The sequence below is a fragment of the Vigna radiata genome, chromosome 4, assembly GCF_000741045.1.
Source record: "Vigna radiata var. radiata cultivar VC1973A chromosome 4, Vradiata_ver6, whole genome shotgun sequence".
NCBI classification, from domain to species: Eukaryota; Viridiplantae; Streptophyta; class Magnoliopsida; order Fabales; family Fabaceae; genus Vigna; species Vigna radiata.
The window spans coordinates 15,750,650-15,770,910 of record NC_028354.1 but is presented as its reverse complement, the minus strand read 5'-3'; the positions used below and the strand labels follow the sequence as shown (position 1 = coordinate 15,770,910).

The following is a 20,261-nucleotide window of genomic DNA, read 5'->3' as shown; positions in this document are numbered from 1 at the left end:
TATATATTTGGTCAATATAGGTTTGTAATTTACTTTAGATTGAATAACAGATAAATACAGAAGATCATTGACCTTCACAATTCTTGCTTACGTAACTCACCAAGCCACGCACGTTCAAAATATTTCCCAATAAATAAAATACCTGTTGTAATCAAATCAAAAATCAAAATTATAATATAATATTACCTTAAAAATATACTTCTTCAATAATTGTTAAATGTTTAACACATTGTTTTTATGTTATTTTTTTATTTTTCATTCTAATAAAATATTATAAAATTTTACATCAGAATGAAAAGCAGGCCTGAGACGGGAACACAATTCTGTTATTTATTTAATTATACAACCTGATAAGCTTTGAAGTTGGAGAAAAACTGAAATTGTAGCAGACGTTTATTTTTTGAATTATTATTTTATTATGAAGAATTATTATTATATTTATTATTATTAATTAATCCGTTATTATTATGAAATGAAATAGAGTTGCGAGAGAAGACGGAAAGAGCAGAGAGATTAGAGGATCTGGTGTGGCTTCTTCCTTTTCTTGCTTCCTCGATGCGACCAATTCTTTAATCACCATTTTCTCTCTCTCAAAGGGATAATTCTAGCCACCCATCACCGTTTTTTTTTAATTAATATTTTGGAATGAATGAGAACAAAACCACCGCCATCGCTCTTATCCCTCACCATTGACTCGGCCGTCCTCAATCTATCCGACATCTCCGATCTCTCCTCAATCCCTGATCACATCCTCCTCGACCTCTTCCTGGTACTTTTCTTCTTATAATCTCTTTCTCTCTCTCTTTCTCGCTTTTTTTCTCATGCATCCTACTTCTACTTCCTAGTTAACCAAGGTTTCACTTTCATGCCCTTTTTTCTTTTTCTTTTTTCCCCTCTGCTTCATTCACACTACCCCTTTTGTTTTAATCAATGCCCCTTCTTTAGATCTCCCATAAAAATCAATTCTTGCCTCGTTCAATCAGTGAAGGAAGGTTATTCAGCTGCATGCTCCTTTTCCTTTCTCTTGCATTTTTCGAAGAATTAAACTTAGATGTACTTATTTAAGGAATGTTCTCCTATCAGAATTATAGTTTCGATTCGTCTAACGTATTCAAGTTGTTTTTGTTTTGTGCCAATTATCAAAGTCTAATTCTAATTCTTAATTCTAAAGTACTCTAAGGATTGGATATTTCTTTTGTGTTTTTTGAAAATTCCAAGGGTTTTGTTTGGCAAATTATGAAACAAATCTCATTTATGACTGTTACGGGATTCAATCGATGGTTATGTTATCTTGTATTTTTACTTTGGGTGGCGGTTAACCCTAGGGCAAGATTTTTCTTCACTTTCTGCTTTCTTGTTGGGATATGAAGTTTTAAAATTTCATTTTCACTGTTTCTGCAAATGTAGCTCGCTCAAACAACTGTTTTGTTATCGGGATGAAAATATGGACATGTCAAATGTTGTGGATTTAGTTTCATTCCTTTTGTTGCCTTTCTATGCTATCTGAAATTTTGTTATTTCACTATCATTCAACATCCTTACTCTATTACATGTGGTTTTCATGGACAGAGAATATTAAGAGCTGGGAAACTGACTGAGAAAGTTCTGAGACTGTTCATAGCGACTGGTAAGGATGAAGTAATTTCCCTTGTTGAGGCACTCAATATCCGACATGTTCTGACCCCTGTGCTTCCCACCAGTGAGTTATTCTAAGAATTTGTGTAATAATACGCATACTAGCTGCTGCTGTGGTGACAAATGTTTCTTTTCTGACATTTGATTTCTCTGAGTACAGGGTGTTCTGAAAAATTCTGAAGTAAGGTTAAACTATTCTCGGCGCTAAGGAGGTAAAACAAGACTTTTAGTTTGTGTGATAGTCTGTGTTCTGTACTCTGCAAGATGTCTCAAGCAGTTATCAACGATAATGAAGTGGATATTGTGATTGGTGCATTGCACGCTGACCTTACAACTTTCATGAATGAATGGAGGCCAATTTTCTCCCGCTTTCACCTGATAATAGTAAAAGATCCTGACCTCAAAGAAGAACTACAAATTCCTGAAGGATTCAGGGCGGATGTGTATTCGAAGGCTGATATTGAGCGAGTGGTGGGTTCTTCCTCTTCTATTCGCTTCTCTGGCTACTCTTGTAGATATTTTGGCTTTCTAATTTCACGGAAAAAGTATGTTGTCTGTATTGATGATGATTGTGTTCCTGCAAAAGATAATGCGGGGTATTTGGTGGATGCTGTGGCTCAGCATGTTTCGAACCTTCAGACTCCTGCCACCCCTTTCTTCTTCAATACACTATATGATCCATTCCGAAAGGGTGCAGATTTTGTTCGTGGTTACCCATTTAGCCTGCGAGAAGGAGTTAATTGTGCTGTGTCATGTGGGCTATGGCTCAATATGGCCGACCTTGATGCTCCAACACAAGCTCTGAAGGCACGGCAGAAGAATGTGCGATATGTAGATGCAGTTTTGACTGTTCCTGCAAGAGCCTTGTTGCCAATGAGTGGAATCAATGTTGCCTTTAACCGTGAAGCTATTGGTCCAGCAATAGGCCCGGCATTGAGGTTGACAGGGGAAGGGAAACTGAGGTGGGAAACTGTGGAAGACATATGGTGTGGAATGTGTGTGAAAGTGATCTGTGACCACCTAGGCCTTGGTGTGAAAACTGGGTTACCCTATGTCTGGAGAACAGAAAGGGGTGATGCAGTTCAGAGCTTGAAGAAAGAGTGGGAAGGGGTGAAATTGATGGAGGATGTTGTTCCTTTCTTTCAGTCATTGAAGTTGCCACAATCAGCAACCACAGCAGAGGTTTGTATGGTTGAGATTGCCAAAGCAGTGAAGGAACAACTAGGGAAGGCTCATCCTGTGTTTTCTCAGGCTGCTGAAACCATGGTAGAGTGGGTCAAGCTCTGGAAGACTGTTGCATCTGGTTGAAGCTTCTGAACTTGAGGACCCTTGTAGGAGTGAAAGTCCCTTGGTTGGGTGGCTTCTTTATTTCTTTATTTTGTTTAACTAATTTATGTATGCCTTTTTTTTTTCCGTTTTGTTGTGAACTAAGCTTAAATTTTACCTGACACAGATAGACTAAAGGCTGAATAAAATTATTATAGTACTTATTGGCTTTGTGATAACTGAATAAATGCTTTGCCTTTTGTTTTTATAAATAATCTATCTTTGAACAGAACTCCGAGCCTGTTATTTTCTTTGTTTCTATATATATGCTTAGATTTACAAACAAATTCAATCACCAATGACATGGAAACTTTTTAGAACATTATTCCATTTGCTTAACGTTGTATTTTCTGATACTAACACCTGGACTCTTGTTGTCCTCTATTGTCACTAACAAGGAAGGTTTTTTAGAACATGATAGTCTGTGTTCTGTTGGCACTCATGGGATTTAGGTTTGAGATCAATTCAACCTTCATAGCTAGTTCTGATAGTTGTTTTTAATTTATACATACACCATCTTCACTGTATTACTAGTGAACTAAGAGATCTCTAGCATTTGCAAGTAATTTGGTAATGACTCGGCTATTGGGATAAGTGTTGAGTTCTAATACTAGGTTTGAGTCAAATTTGGTTAGTAAAAATTATCATCTAAGTTTTCTTAATTCTTAATATGAACATTAATAAAGATATTCCCCCTTCATAAATTATCTATTTATATTTTTTTAGTTTTGTATTTAAGTTTGGATTTATCAAGCAGAAGATAAATGAAAATATTTTCTAATTTATGAGCCATAATTGTCATTTTAAATTAGTTATATTTTTAACACATAAGTTTATATCTTGACTAATTCAAACTATAACACATTGGGATGGATTGATTTGAACTATTATAATTACTTACTTCATATGCTTTAATTTCATGTGAATTTAAAGAATAAAAAATTCCATTTTCTATTAAAAAGAACATTTTTTTTTATAAATATGAATAAAATAAATGTACAACACATTACCATTTAGATAGTTCTACATAAATTTCGTCGCATAACTACATCAACTAATCTTTTATAACCTATTTAACAATGAATGATACACCACCTTGAATTTATGCAACAACACTTGTTCAAGGGAGCTTCTATTCCTTCTTAAATTTCTTAGTATATCTTTATAAACTTTTAAATTTCAAATTGTGAATATTTAGAACATATTTTTTTATTTTATATTTTAAAATGTACAATAATTTTTTATATTCTGAAAATCACAGTTCAAAATACGTATTTCAAATTATATAATCTAAAATATATTTTTTATTTTATATTTTAAAGGACTAAATATGTTTTTAGTTCCTATACTTTGGAGCGATTTTGGTTTTAATCAATTTTTAAACTATGGTACAATTTAGTCCTTCAACCTTAGAAAACTCTGATTGATTTTAGTCGTTTTTACCAAATTTTTTTAATTTTATTTGTTGTTGTTTCACTATAACATTTGAATTGTTTACACTATTTGAAACATTTTTGCTTCAATGTTAACTGAGAAACGCGTTTGAAACAACAAATAAAGTTAAAAAAAATAGTAAAAAAGACTAAAACCAGAGTTTTCTAAAGTTGAAGGACTAAATTATACCATAGTTTAAAAATGGACTAAAACCAAAATGTCCCAAAAAACTAAAAACATATTTAACCCTATTTTAAAATACACAATTTGGTATACAAAAAGTTGTATTCAAGATTCTACATTTCAAAATATAAAACGTTTATAAGTTACAAGTCAAAATAATGGAAGTGTTCGAAGAAATTACTTTGGTTCAATATAATGTGTTTACACATATATGCAACTTCATGATAAAAGTATGTGTGTTTGGGATGTTGCCACATGATCATGGATGAATTAGATTTTATGAGTGGTAGAAGAGATGTAAATAGGAAAATTAAAGGGTAAAATATTTTATATAGTGCAGAACATATTTTATGTGTTGTCTGTGTGAAAAAGAGAATATACAAATCAAATTAGGGATACATTCATTTCTCATATATTTCTTTTTAGAATTTGCTAATTTTGTACTTATTTTGTAATTCAGAACAATTTAATTTTGTTTTGAATGAATCAAATTTTAACTTTAGTTACATTAACAAATATTAGGATATTCATAAATAATTTATGTAATTAAAAATCACTTTTTAAGATCTTTTAATTCACAAACTCGATAAGTCCAATTATCACAAATCTTATTTAAATCAATCATTTAAGCACAAAAATTTCATCAAAATTTTGAAATACAACCTAAAATGTAGACATAAATATACACTCATCAAGATGACAGTGTGATTTTGTTCTCTTAACATTCACTGAAAGTCTTTTTCAACCTAGGATTTGAGTGATTACTCTTAGAAATTTTTTATGACCACTTTGACATGTTTTCCTCCCATGTTTTAATCAATGATATTTTTTCACATATTAGACAAACATAATGTCTCTTCACACTATAACTACTCAAATTTTCAGACGTTGTAAAATCATTAATGGTGTAAAATAACAAAGCTTGTAAATTGAAATTGACATTTCCATATGCATCAAACACCTCAACTCCTTCATCCCACAACAATCTCAAATCTTCTATCAATGAATCTATATAAACATCAATATCATTTTGTTTGCCTTAGTCCTAACATCATTATAGATAACATCATGTATTTTCTCTTCATAGACAACCAATAAGGAAAGTTGTAAATGATTAGCAAAATAAACCATGAACTATGCTTACTACTTAAATTAACATAAGGATTCATCCATTCTATTGCAAGACCAAGCCTCAAATTTGTTAAACTATGGATAAAAAGTATAAATTTTCATCCATTAAAGTGAATTAATTGTGTGTCATAACAATCCATCACTTTTTCTTCCCTTTGCATGTCACATAAGACTTTTTGTATCATTAACATTGGCAAATAAATGTTTAAAGTGGTGTATGATTGAGAGATACCATAACACTTTAACATTAAGACCCTTGTTCGTGTTATATTCATCAACATCATCATCCTTCATTTTGAATCGTGATACCTCACATCTTGGACACTTAGTTAATGTTTGAAACTCTTTTCTATACAATATACAATCATTTGGACATGCATGTATTTTTTGATACTCTATATCCATCGGACATATTCGTCTCATAGTGAAGGATCGACAACATATTACCCTTTGAGAGCATTTCATGCAACAATTCAAGCAATTCGTTAAAGCTTATATCAATCCACCCATTTCTTCTCTTGATGTTAAATAATGTTAATATTGTTGATAAGCATGTCAATCTTGTACAACCGAGATATAAATCTTTCTCTTAATCATCTTTCAATGAATCATATATACACATGTTTGCATTGAAATTTTTCTTCTCCAATATCATCAATCATATCTTCTATGTGATCTTCATAATATACATTCGACTCTTGAGATTGAGATATTGTTGTGAGGTTTAGAACTTCACCCTGTCAAGTCCATATTCTATAACTCCTTAAGAAATCGTCACAAAGAAGATGTTCTTGTATCAACTCAATTGGTAGTCGTCTTCTCAATTACCACAGGGACAATAATATTTTCTATTCACTAATATTTTCTATTCACTGGTATTGCATTTTGATGAGCAAATTGAAAAACTTTTCAATATCATTCAAATACACATCACTATTTCGATTAGCATGCACTCAACTTCAATCAATTACTACACAACGTAACAACTTCGTTTATACATTCATTCAACCTTCTCAAACTCAAACTGTCCAAATGATCAATTGAAGTTTACAAGTAATGATTTTCAATACTACTTTCTATAATTTCCAAATAAATCACTACACAATACCACTTATAAAGATATTGTTGAGGGTCGAACATCCATGGAAACAAAACCAACATGTTCAACATATAATTGTAAATGCGCAACAACAAATAATCCAAAATTTAAATTTAATTATAAATAATCCTAAATATTAAAAATAAGTATTTTTTTTTAAAAAAAAAAAAAACATATCTGTTAATGGAGGAAAAACTTTGACTACTATGATTACGTTATAGAGACTACCAGTGCTGGTAAAGAAACACGTTCTGGAGTCAACCAAAACTCAGGATCAAGCGGTGGCAGCAAGTGGGATGGAGGACCAAGGGATACCAAAAAAAAGTAACGCATCAAACTCTTACGAATTTATGTTTCTTTCAAATTTGCGAATAACGTAATTATATATTAATATTTATTTATAATATTTTAAATTTTAAATTATATTATTATTTACCTACTTTTAAATTTTATAAATCGAGAATTCCCCCATAATAGACTCTAAAAAATGTACTTACTTACTTCATACATTGATTAAGTTTTAACTAACATTAAAAATTTACTTTCTTTCAACATCATTAATAAACTAATAATAGAAAACGTGCCTTTCAATATCAAATATATAATCCCTTCTAAAATTTGAACGATTAAATAAATTGTATTTATTAAAAAAAAAGAATATTATGTATAGTTTGAATCTGAAATTTTTAAGGCCACAAGAGCCCTAGACAGCTTCCTACAATGCCGGGTCTTTTGTGGAAATATATGTTTTTTCTACCACTAGTTGACGTGAATAACTCTTGGCACACGAACAAACATCTGAGAAACACTATATATACATATTCCCAGTGACCTACAATGCAACAAATCATATACAATTCCCTAACACAGAGCAAATACAGAAGAAAATGGCAAGCTTCACCCTTGTTACATCCCTCCCAAAGTTTGGCCATGCTGGAGCAATCATTGCTGCTACTCGTGCCTGGAACCCTAGATTATTAGCAGCTGCTACCCCTAGGGCCATCCAAGTACATTCTTCAATTCAAGTGCATGCAATGTGTTTGTGTTATTAACTGAGGAAATGTGAAAACATTATAATGTTGTTATGATATTATAATAATTCTGTATCTTAATCTGTAGGTGCCATCTTCTCCTGAAGGCTCAGCAGCCGTTGAAGGCACCAAGCAAGGAGCCAGTGAAACAGTTAACAACAGTTTGAATGAATCAACGCAAGACAAGGCTTACACCACGGCACAAGTAATTAATACTTTTGAGAGTTGTGATTAAAAGGTTTTTTATGATGTGATTAATCATGATTAGGGTTGAGAATTAATGATGAAACAGGTGAGTCACAAGACAGACGAGGTGGCTAATCAGATGTCAGCAAGTGCTCACAGCATGGCAGAGAAAGCAAAGCAGACAGTGCAAGGTGCATGGGATTCGACTAAGGACACAGCCAATAGGGCTAAAGACACCGTGGTCGGAAAGTCTCAAGAGTCAGCTCAATACGTCAAAGAAAATGCAGAGAAAGTGAAGAACAACATGAACTCAAAGAACTGATTACAGCACCACTTCACTATAATACCAGATTTTCCACCACTATTCTATTATTTGTTTCCCACTACAATTAGACACATTTTTGTAATTTCGTTTTGTTGTTCATGGCATCAATATGGAGAAGATTGATGTGTCTCTTCCCACGTGCCATTAATTTGAAATCAATAAATACTTAAGCCTTTAATTCTTTTCTGTATCATTGCACAATTTCTTCTGTTCGTTAAAATATATTATGGTAATGAGAGTTCTTCCTCTTTTTTAAAGCTGTTTTATATCATAAAATGAAATTTCTCTCATTAATTAAGTAAAATTAAGAATATTTGGTTTGACACAAAAAGTTTTATTACTGCAAATAATGTTCTAAAATATTATATCAATAAATGATATAACAATGCTTATTTGACACCTCCAATTTTTAAAAATACATTTACATTTTCTATGACAAAACATACTTATCATCTCACTCGATAAAATTGTATTTACATATTTTATTTAATTTAAAAATAACATATATTCACTAAAACGTAAATAATAATTAAGAAATCTTCTCCCTTTCCTCTTCTTCCCAAAACTCCATTATTAAGTCTACATCTTGGTCTCTAACCTATCGAGACAAGAAAATGAGAAACCATAATTTGCTTCTTAATTCAACAACGAAAAAGTATATTTTTTTTAATAGAATTGATTCAATAGAATAATGCATTTTTGGCATAAAATTACAGTGTTGCAAGTATATAAATGATAAGTAACTAGGTTAGTGTAATAAACATTGTTTCTTGACAAATAATTTGAAATATGATTTTCTATTAAGCGAGGAACAACTTTTTTAGAGATGAGAACGAAATGAGAAAGGAGAGTCAGTATCAAATGAAGTACCTTATTCAATATTGATATCAGATGAGAATATTTAATAGCCTCTCGCTTGGATAGTTCGCTTATTCAACTAATTACAAGTAAGTCAAAAAGTAATCCTAGTTAATTAAAACTAAATACTAAAAGATTCAAGATGTTACTGAAAATGTTAAGGTTTGTATTAAAAATGTCTTATTCAAAGCTTGTATCATTATCAAATTTTTAAGAGTAAAAAAGTAGGATAAGTTTAATGTAAATCGTGGGTGTATAAATTAGTTTCTCACTGCCTATTATCTTAATTAGTTTACATGACCTATACTAAACAAAGGATCTATATGTTATATACCACTTTAATTTTGTGACCCATATATTACCACAACACCATACCAACTTGTTATTTCGATTGAATAAATTATTTAAATATATTTTCTTTCTCTCTTTCTACCTTATGATATAAAAAGGTTAACTTATATTCAATTTTTACTTGAGAAAAAGATGATCGTTTGAGCATAGAAACTTTCGTTTTATTATTAATATTATTGTTGAAATTGTGTCATATGGATATAAAAAATTATATAAGTTTGTTAAGATTTTTAGTTTAAAAGTGGTTATAAAGACATTTCATCTAGAAGATGTCATGGTTGTCACGGTTTATAAGAACGATGGCATCAACATATATCAAGTAGACATATAGTGCAGTCAAAACAAGTCACTCGGCCTGATCCGGTCCGGTCTATCACGGATTGGTCACTTAGTGAGTCAATCCTACCCAATTCATTTATTAGCGAACAAAAAAATTTGAACCCGACTCGACCCAACACTGAATAGTGGATTACAATTTTTTTTAATAAAAAAATTACACTTTTTGTAATCAAATCTAAATAAATTTCATTCCCAAAATGATGTTAAACTCAAGACAATTCAAAATAATAAAAAAAAGTACAATACAATTCATGTTAATGAGTCAGATGGTATTTTTTAGGGTTTCATAAGATAATAAATTAATAAAATAAAATTAGGTGAGTTGGTGAGCCAATTTGGCTCACCACGGGTTCAACCCGGATGAGCCGACTTTAAATGAGCCGGGTTGAAAATTGACCCACATAAAAAAAATACATTTTTTTCAAACCCAACCCGGCTCAAACCTGTGGTGGGTCGGGTTGGCCCGCGAATTATAACCCATTTTGACAGCTCTATAAACACATATAACACTCAAGTGATGATAAAAGAATGAATGACATGTCTCACACTGCGTCATACCAAATTGTTGAATAATATTGTTAAAATTTTCAAACCAAGCCTTAGGGGATTGATTTAGGTCATACAAAAATTTGTGAAGACGATATACCAATCCAAAAGACTCCCCTTGAACAAGAAATCTTGAGGTTGCTCCATATAATCTCTTCCCACAAATCTCCATCAAGATCACATTTTTAACATCCAGTTGATAAAGAGACAATTGTTGAAGATCATTCACGACTATAAATAAACAGACAAAAGTCCTTTTTGTCACTATAGAAAAAGTATGGCCACAAGACAGACTTTAAGGTAATCAATAATGCCATAAGGACCAACTTTGATAAGTATCACATAATTCAATACAAAAAAATGTATGTAACATTTGGCCACAAGACAGACTTTGAGGTAATCAATAATGCCATAGGACCAACTTTGACAGCAAAAATCCACCTACAACCAACAACATATTGTTCAGACGATAATGGGAGGGGCTCTTAAGTTTCACTAGTCCATAGAGCACTCAGGTCATCTAGCATGTGACTTGACGCCAATTAGGATGAGCTAAGGAATTGCTAAAAGATTTTGGAATGGTCATAGAAGAAATAGATGAAAGACAGGTATAAAAATGTTAAGATAGCCTATGATAACTTAAAGAAATATAACTTATAGAGGGATTATGGGTAGAATGTATATCTTTACCAAAAGCAATTGGGAGGTCATACCTAGTTGTTAGATTCGGAGAAGACAACACACGCGCCGTCACATGTGGCTAGAAAAGATGACATTTGTGAACTTTAATTGACATGTGGGAATGCATTTGACTCTGATGGTGGCGATCTCAATGACGCTGGGGTCGCCTAGCCGAAACGAGTAGAATCATGTGGTCGCCAGTTGAAACTGAAGCTCTAACAATGGTGACGACAACAACTCTGATGGTGACGACGACTACAATGGACATAGGAGACAAAGATTTTTCAAAAAAACCTTAGGCTCTAAATGCCATATTGAATATAGTAAAAAAACTATATATGTGATTAATTTTCCTTATGTAGAAAATACACCTAGAATGTTTTTTTTTTATAATAAAAAAAATATGGGTAAACTCAAAATACAAACTAAAAAATAAGAACAAAGTTACATAAGATAAATAACTAATAATAAAAGATAAATATAAGATACATACTAATCTAAGATATCTTACAATCTTTGTCTTCTTATATTACTTTTATTGTATTTGATTAACCCTTTTAGTATATAGAGTTTATAAGAATTATTTTCTTAGGAGTCAATTTTATGTTAATTGAAAAATGACTTAATATTGATTTGATCTTTTTTATTATATTGGTTATTATCTTTAGCAGTATTAAAATTATTACAGTTTAATAATATTAATTTAATTATGTTAACACCAACATTATCACAAATCGATCTAAACAAAATATCAAGACAGATCATACCAACCAATCCAACAAAATTTTAATTCTCATATACATACGCTTTATACATACATAATTTATATTTCCAAATTATCACTCCAAAACTCAACTTAAAAAGAAAAACAAGAATATTACACTAGGTTTATTTTTATCAATCTCCCGACTCCATTAACTTCTAATTAAAACTCCAATATCATAACAAACACCCATAATTTCTTAGTTTGATTACTTCATACGACTAACAATATAATATATTACCACAACTCCTACCACAAATTCCAAGTCAACTAAAATAATAAATTAAATAAACTCACTTTACTTTAGATACAAGAAAAATCAAACAACGTAAATCCAAGCACAAAATACTTACGAGCTTTTAACTCCAAAAACAACCAAAATATCAATAAATAAATTTTAAAAATTAGTTGAGAGAATAAAAATTCTCAATAATTAAAACAAAGAGAGATTATGAACATAAAAAAAATTAAAAAAATTAAAAAAATAAGAATAAACTTTCTTTATTTGAAAAACCAATTAAAAATATGTTTTTTTTTTTTTAACTTGATACCATTATAGGAGATATATAATATATACGTGATTACAAAATAGATGAAGATAGAAGTTAGAAGAGATAATCATAATTTATTAGATAGAAGGAAAAGTATGCATACCAAATTCTTGTTTTCATAAAAATAGAAAAGAAAAAAAGAAGAAAAAAGGAAAAGGGAGGCCTTTGAACCTAAGTTGTCACTAAAAAAATAAAATAAAATGAACAAACTGGAAAAATACCTTCTTAAGAATGAGTTCATCTTTCTGAGGTTTATTACAATCATATTCATTCTTAAGATTCATATTGTTTGTTAACAAAAAACTTCTAATAATTTATTATTATCACTATACTTCACTATCTCCATCAACATTCTAATTATTACTATATATTCTCCATTTAAAATTGCATTGGGGTTACCCAGAATTCACTTCAATTCAAATATTCAACAAAACAAACTAATTAAACCTAATCAATTAATAACTAAAAACTGAAACAAATTTGTAGTATTAATTAGAAACTACATACAAGAAAAGTATTCAAATAATATATATAGAAATTAAAATCAAGTGTGGTAAAGAAATTTAAAACGAACCACTTTTATGGAGAAAACTACCAAAACAATCGTTGTCTTTTCTTTTCTTTTGTCTATTTTTCCCTTTTAAGGGTATGACACTTTGTCAAATCTAGAAGCATTTCAACGTTATATGATGGTCGTGTTATTGGAAAAAAAGGGCAAACTAATTATTATAATTAATAATCACAATAATATAGTATTTAAAATAAATAAATAAAAGTTAAATAGCTGAATCATAACTATTGGATCTTTAAAGAGAGATTTATGGAGAAGATTAATACTAACAAATGAACAAATTCTTAAAGAGATTATGACATTTTTCGATTTAAAATGTTAAAGCGAGTAGAATTTTTTTTATATTATTCAACTTTTTTTTTCATTTATAATAATAATAAGAATTTTGAGAATAAGATGATGATAATTCAAAGAAAACGCGTGAAAAAGAAAATAGAAAGAATTAAAATGAACAAAGTGCAAGAATAATAATAATTAAAAAAAAAAGTGAAATGTGAAAATTGAAAAAGGTGGCAGAAGAGGACATGCAAATGAAAAGCAACAGTGATGAAGAATGAAGCGTCGTCGTAAATGTCAGCTTCACCATATCCATGGCAGAATCAGAGGGACCAATCCCTTTTAAATATCAACGTGGACGATTACACTATACTCAACATCCACTTTATCTTCATTATTTTATTTTTAATTTATAGATAAATTCTCCAAATTTTATTAAATTTGTAAAAAAAATAACATTTTATTCACGAAAATTTAACGACAGACAAAATCTATAAGTAAATTAATTTCTGTCGACGAAAAAATATTTATCAGTAATAAAATTTATCAATAAATTTTAAGATTTTATTCATTTTTAAATATTTCCATTAATAATAAATTTATCAGTAAATTCTTTTTATAATAAGTAATTTTTATTTTATTGACAAATGTTTCTGTTGATAATTAATAAAATAGTTGTTAAAATTTCTGTTTTAACTTTAATCGTGTATTAGTAAAATTTGTTCATAATGATTTTTTTTTACATAAAATTTTATTATAAATTATTAAATTGTTGTTATTGGTTGATGTCATTGATTAATGATTTTTTATTTTTTTTTTTGGATTGATAATACCTCTAGTTATAATTGGAAGGTCAAATTAAGAATAGGAAACATAATTAATTAATAAATAAAGATTGAGATTTTTATGATAATATGTTTTCTTAATCTGTTTCGACAATTATCTTTAAACTTAAATTAAGAATTAAGAGAACTCGTATTAACATAATTTGTATATTGATGGAAAAGTGCATGTTTAGAGAAATATATTAATACCATTTAGAAGAATGAATGGAAAATAAAAACTGAAAAAGAAAAAAGAAAGGAAAAAGAAATTTATGACTCATAAACTTATCATTTGAGAAAGAGGTCTAAGATAAGTGTCAACAAAAACCGTCACTTGATTTGTTCAAGATAATGTCTGTCAAAATGGACTAAAGTCTTGTTCACTTGAATGGATTTGATGGAGAGTAATTGAATGGATTTGAGAGGATTTGAAGGTAATTTTTTTTTTGTTTATTTAAGTGAATTTGGAAGTAAATGAGAGTGAATTTGGAAGTAAAGTTTGTGAGAATTAATGTAGGATTTAATTTATGTGACAAATTAAAAAAACGTACTTCAAAATTCACTCTCACTTATCTCCAAATCTATTTAAATAAACAACAAAAAAATTTATCTTCAAATCCTCTTAAATCCTCTCAATTACTCTCCCTCAAATCCACTCAAGTGAACAAGACCTAAGAGACACAATTAAATCATTCTTAATTTTCCTTTTGCAATTATTTGAGTTTTGATTAGGCTTAAGGTTGAGTTTAAAATGGATTTGTAATTGTTCCGGTGTGAAGCCGAGTCACCAAACCTATACAATTTCTTCTCCTTAGGCCGTCCGCTAATCCCGAAATCTATCCTCCAACAGTTCACCTTCTCCCTTCTCCTATGTTCGATGCGTCCGGAGGATATCTACCAAAGGTACTCCGATGCTTAAGTTAGTTAGGTTATCCGACCGGATGTCTGAACTCAGAAGTAAATGCGTAATAAATGAACTTACTTACCTGGTACCTCTGACATGTATTTATAGTGCTGGATATGGGCCTAGTATTAAGGCAATCTTAATCAAGGCTCAATCACAGCCCAATCACTTTAAGCATGTAATTATCCTAATTATCTTGGCCTTACCTTAATCATGCAGACCGTCCGCATCTTACCGTCCGGTTCCTTTCATTCACGTTGGTCGATCGTCTTACAGGGATAGCTGACTGCTTCCATTTAAATGTCTTCAATAGACTGATTTGTCTTGACCAGTAGATCGTCCGGTTCTATTTCAGACGGCCGACCGGTGATTCCTAGTACAATAATATTATTAGATTCATTCATTTTTTAAGCGTTAAGTAAGTTTAGGATCACAATTTATTATTGAATTTTTTAGTATTTGATAATATTTTTAAAATTATATATTTAATAAATTAAACATATTATTGTTTAATTTGTTTAAGTCTTTTACCATCTTATTCAATTTCATAGTTCATTTAAAATATATATTGGCGCGACCTATAATTTGGAAAATGATATGCATTAATTTTTTCTGTTGCATCTATTTAATGCGTCATTATATTTATGAAAATATATCAAATGTTTTAATAAATATAATGAAATAGAAAAACTTTCTTCTTGTGGTACAGAAATGATTTAGTAATTGCATGCATAGGATGGCAAGAGTGAATTGAAGAAAAAGGGTTTTGTTTATTTATAATGGAGGGTATTTATTATGTTATTTTTGTTCTTATCTTTTTAAATACTATCGCCAAGATTTTTTTTTCTTTCAGTCTATACTTTTTTATTTAATCAATTTAATACCTTTCTTTGTCTTTTTAATAACACTAAAATAGTATTTGTTTATCTAAATCTATATTTTTTATACTAATAAACATTATAATATACCACTTATAATAACAATTATAACAAAATCAAATAAATAATAAATATTAAAGTAATATTAATTGAAATTTAATATAGATTTTTATCCTTTTAATTTTAATATGTTGAGGATAATAAACAAAATTAATAACAATTAAATTAAATTATTATATTATAATAAATGAAATGTTTTTATACAATTCCATTGATAAAATTATATATGATTATGAGTTACACAATAAATATAAATTATCAAAATAATATTCTACATAATAAAAAAAAAAGATAAGATTTATTTTACATACTAACAAAAATTATAATACATCAATTGTGATGAAATGTCTAATAAAACTAAACGAAGAATAATTATTAGACTAATAGTAAATGAAATTTAACATAAATCTTTTATTTTTTAAACTTTAAATTATGTTGATGATGATAAATAAAATCGATGACAATAATATTAAATTATTATATTTTAATAAATAAAATTTCTTTATATAATTATATTGATAAAATTACATTTATAATTATGAATTAGAAAATAAAAATAATTTTAAATTATCAAAACAATATTTGACATGATAAAAATAAAAAAATAAAAAAATTAAAAATTAGTAAAAGTTGTCAAATATGGGTATATAAAATAATTTGATATATCATTCAATAAAATTACACAAAATAAAATAAATATATAGTTAAAGACAATGAAAAAGTTTTTATAGATTTAAAACAAATTTTCATATATGTCAATTATTTAAAAATAATATAACATAAAGTAAGAATAAAAATAAAGATAAATTATTTATATTATATACACGAAGAGTATTTGTCATTCAAAACTTTGAAAGTTAAACATAATATTAAAAAAAGTAGAAATATTTAATTTAATTAATTATTGAAAGAGATTGATTGAGTGGTTCAACTAATCTAAATTTTTTAAAACTTTTGTTTTTGTTAGGAGTTATAATAGCGAAGCGTCTAACCAATCAACCAATAACACAATATCTAAAAAAATATATTCAAAGTTTTAACTACGTTAATAAGTAAATATAATAAATTTATGTAAATTAATTAAAAACAAAAAAAAAATTAACACAATTTGTACATAAAAAATAAGTATGACATTATAAGGGCCTTAAAATTCAGTAAAGTTATTGAGTCTATTGTTAAGGCAGACAACCCATAAACTAAGGATAATATGGTCTTTGGGGAGAACTTCTCAGAAGTCTAGTTCACTTTTGCTCAGACCCTTTTTTCTCTCTAGAAACTCTTTGTCCTAAAATCCTCTACCTTCTCTTTACAATTTCAGCATTTTGAGTCGTTCGTTTCTTGATTGAGTGCTGCCAAATAGCTTTTGGCGCATAGGGCTTTGATTTGAACGGAACATTTCTTCATTCCAACTGGTAAATAGATTTCCTTTTTTTTTCACTGTTCTTGTAACTAGGGCATGCAACTTTACGGGTTGCATGTGACTAGTAAGTGCTCCTCTTTGTATTTCCTGTCCAAACAAGCTCTAAGGGCTTTACTCTACACCATTTTGGTGGCTTATAGGTACTGTGGAGTTGCCTCTGTGGGGAGGTACGGTTAGGGAATTTTTCTATTGAGCTGTACTGTGAAGATCAAAAAGGCAAAGGGAACTGATTATATATTTTAAATCACTGTTTGGTATATATGTATGTGATGTATAAAATAATATGTTGTTTGCTTGAACGTGCATTTTGTGCTTGAGTGGTCTGCACTTAAATATTGAAATTGGGCATGTGGAGTGGTATGAGCTGAAACTGTGAAATTTTGTGGCTGTGATTGACCATGTTGGGAAAGGTCTTGAGTGAGGATTCTAAACCACCATTGTCATGGGTAGTAATGGGGAGCACATGTACTGTTTCAGGTTACTATGAGAGGAAGTGAGATATATAAAATTGGGTATTTGATATCTAGACCACTCTAGGACCAATTGTAATAACTTAGATAATTAAATTATAACTTGTTGAGAGTCTTTCTTTGTTGGTAGGATAGAGGAACTTTAAAAACCTGAGTTGACACATCCCTGATCATAGAGCAGCCCTGCCCTGGTCCAGTCAGTTATAACTAGTCATATGTGTTGGCATCGAAGGTGAGTCTGATGTGTTCAAACATCTGAGTCCTCTCCAGTGACCAATTGGGATGTAAGGAGGGTTGGGGGAAAATGAGATCACTACTATTATAGCAATTAGATAAACAACTTCGTAATTGGGAAACACTTTGGGGGTGGCTAAGGGGAAGTGAGGGAGTGATTTTGAGTATTTGGAGGGCTAGGTGCATTTGGTCTGTTTGGACAGTTTAGAGAAGTCAATTGTGACTTGTTAGGCAGATAAAATCGAACTAAAACACATTAGAAATGGTATAATTGAATTAGAGTCCATAGGTCATAGGATGTGATGTTTTGAAGTTGAATTCAAGCCTAAATCACTTTAGAATCACTGTATAATTGATAAAATCTATCCAAACAAGTTTAAATAGGCCCATATCACGAATTAGAGGTGTTAGAAGTTAGGTTAGAGGGTTAATAATGGTTGGAGAGGCATGAGTTGCATGATTCTGCAGAGCTGGGTTCTGCAAATCATGTAGACTCGCTATGTGGATTGCCTCGCATAGCGAGTCGCTCCAGGGAGAAGCTCTCTGTCTTGCAATTCGTGTAGCGCATCGTTTCCGCTATGCGACTAGGAGAACTGGGTTTTTAGGCGAGATAATTCGCCTTGCGAAATCGTTTGCGCTATGCGAAACAACCTAATTTAGTTATGCGACACACTGGTGCGCTATGCAAATCAACATTGATTGCTTGTGAGTTGTGTGCGCCTTGCGAAAAGCGCAGTGTTTGTTTCATGTTCTCTTGAGTTTGTTCTGTGTTGAATATTGGCTAATTTGCTTGGGTTATGATGCATGTTTTGATATATATATATATGTGTGTGTGTGTGTGTGTGTGTGTGTGTGTGTGTGTGTGTGTGTGTGTGTGTGTGTTTGTGTGTGTGTGTGTGACTTGATCTTTAAAGCTTAAATGTGTGGTTTGGTTATGTTTCAAAGGTATATGACTTAGGAAAGAATGAGACATGATTTCAAGGTTGTTGATGGTGGTAAATGTAAAATCTCTCGGTGAGATTCTTAGTGTTTAGAACGAAAGTAGGAGCTCAGTCTTGGGGATCTTCCTGACGCTCCAATGGCCATTCTTCTTATGTAGAGAGGATTAAATCATGTGGTAAGGAGTAGCAGGAGGTCTTAGTCTTGGAGGCTTTCAGTATGCTTCAGGGCAGGGAACGGACTAACCTCGTGAGTGTGGCAAGGTGGGGGAGCCCAAGTATCACAAGCCACCACAGGTGCATGACCCGCCATAACTTGTCTATCATTCTAAAAGTTAGACGAGTCAAGTCTAGAAGATAACATGCTAGGATCTGTGTTATGTATATATTGCCTTGCTTGTATATACTTTACTTGAGTTAAAATCAAGTATATGTTGATATAATTGCGTGCTTTTTATATAATTAGCTCACCCTTGCATTTGCTTGTATTTGTGCCATATTTGCTTTTGTTTCCTTTTGCGATGATCATCCACTTGGATAGGAGCAGATGGCGAGGAGGATACTTTGGAAACAACTCTTGATGGGGATGACAATGTTGCTGCCTAGTTCACTAGGTTTTATTTCTCTTGGTTAGGATATTTTGGAAAACTTTGTCATGTTCTAAGTTTTAAATTCTCTGTATTTTGAAGGGAGAAACTCTACTACTTCAAGCCTTAAAATTCTAGTATTGTTTCAAGGATAACTGTAATCCTAATTACCTGTATAATTACTCTTGACTGCTTTCAATTATTATGCATGATGACTTCTTGATTATGTATGCCATATATAGTTGGGACGTCACACAAATAATCCCTTTTAAACTTATGATCAAATTCGTATAAAAATAGATAAATTTAAATTGAACTAAGTTTAATCCAAACATAAAAAATTCAAAAACAATCTAATAATTAGATTAAATCGAGTTGAAGATAGAATATCTTAACCATTATTTTTTATTCATATTTATTTATAATGCTAAAATCACAAATCATATAAAAAAAGTAAAAAATAATTTATTTATTGTTATTTAAATCTAAAACCACCACAAGCCTTGTATCACTATAAATATAGATTTCTATATTAGACATTTCTTTTTGTTGTGTATCATATTTGTCTCTCTCAAAGTCTTTTGAAATAGTTCATTCATATAATAATAAAAGTAATAATATTTTGATACACAAATCTTTTACATTTATTTTACAATATAT

The 20,261-nt window shown here is 30.2% G+C and overlaps 2 protein-coding genes across 4 annotated transcripts; both read left to right on the top strand.

Annotated features, from left to right (window-relative positions):
* Positions 1-485: 485 nt before the first annotated feature.
* LOC106759228 (probable UDP-arabinopyranose mutase 5) lies at positions 486-3,140 on the top strand. 3 transcript variants are annotated; one of them, XM_014642296.2, is made up of 3 exons: positions 486-769; positions 1,570-1,699; positions 1,910-3,140. In XM_014642296.2, the coding sequence occupies exons 1-3, from the start codon at positions 650-652 to the stop codon at positions 2,941-2,943; spliced, it is 1,284 nt and encodes a 427-aa protein (XP_014497782.1). In that variant the 5' UTR covers positions 486-649; the 3' UTR covers positions 2,944-3,140. The 3 variants fall into 3 exon arrangements, with proteins under 3 accessions (XP_014497782.1, XP_014497781.1, XP_022635657.1); XM_014642295.2 differs by having other exon boundaries at positions 487-769; positions 1,796-1,951; XM_022779936.1 differs by lacking the exon at positions 486-769 and adding an exon at positions 809-992 and having other exon boundaries at positions 1,796-3,140.
* Positions 3,141-7,645: 4,505 nt separating this feature from the next.
* LOC106758428 (uncharacterized protein At4g13230) lies at positions 7,646-8,474 on the top strand. The gene is made up of 3 exons (XM_014641355.2): positions 7,646-7,815; positions 7,928-8,044; positions 8,132-8,474. Exons 1-3 carry the CDS (start codon positions 7,696-7,698, stop codon positions 8,345-8,347), a joined length of 453 nt encoding a protein of 150 aa, XP_014496841.1. The 5' UTR covers positions 7,646-7,695; the 3' UTR covers positions 8,348-8,474.
* Positions 8,475-20,261: the final 11,787 nt, after the last annotated feature.

What these genes read in the sequence shown, in the direction of transcription:
- LOC106759228 (XM_014642296.2), top strand. Translation starts at nt 650, where the DNA reads ATGAGAACAAAACCACCGCCATCGCTCTTATCCCTCACCATTGACTCG. An exon ending in TCCTCCTCGACCTCTTCCTG is followed by an intron (nt 770 to 1,569) that starts GTACTTTTCTTC and finishes TTTCATGGACAG; the next exon opens with AGAATATTAAGAGCTGGGAA. An exon ending in GACCCCTGTGCTTCCCACCA is followed by an intron (nt 1,700 to 1,909) that starts GTGAGTTATTCT and finishes AGATGTCTCAAG; the next exon opens with CAGTTATCAACGATAATGAA.
- LOC106758428 (XM_014641355.2), top strand. Translation starts at nt 7,696, where the DNA reads ATGGCAAGCTTCACCCTTGTTACATCCCTCCCAAAGTTTGGCCATGCT. An exon ending in CTACCCCTAGGGCCATCCAA is followed by an intron (nt 7,816 to 7,927) that starts GTACATTCTTCA and finishes CTTAATCTGTAG; the next exon opens with GTGCCATCTTCTCCTGAAGG. An exon ending in AGGCTTACACCACGGCACAA is followed by an intron (nt 8,045 to 8,131) that starts GTAATTAATACT and finishes ATGATGAAACAG; the next exon opens with GTGAGTCACAAGACAGACGA.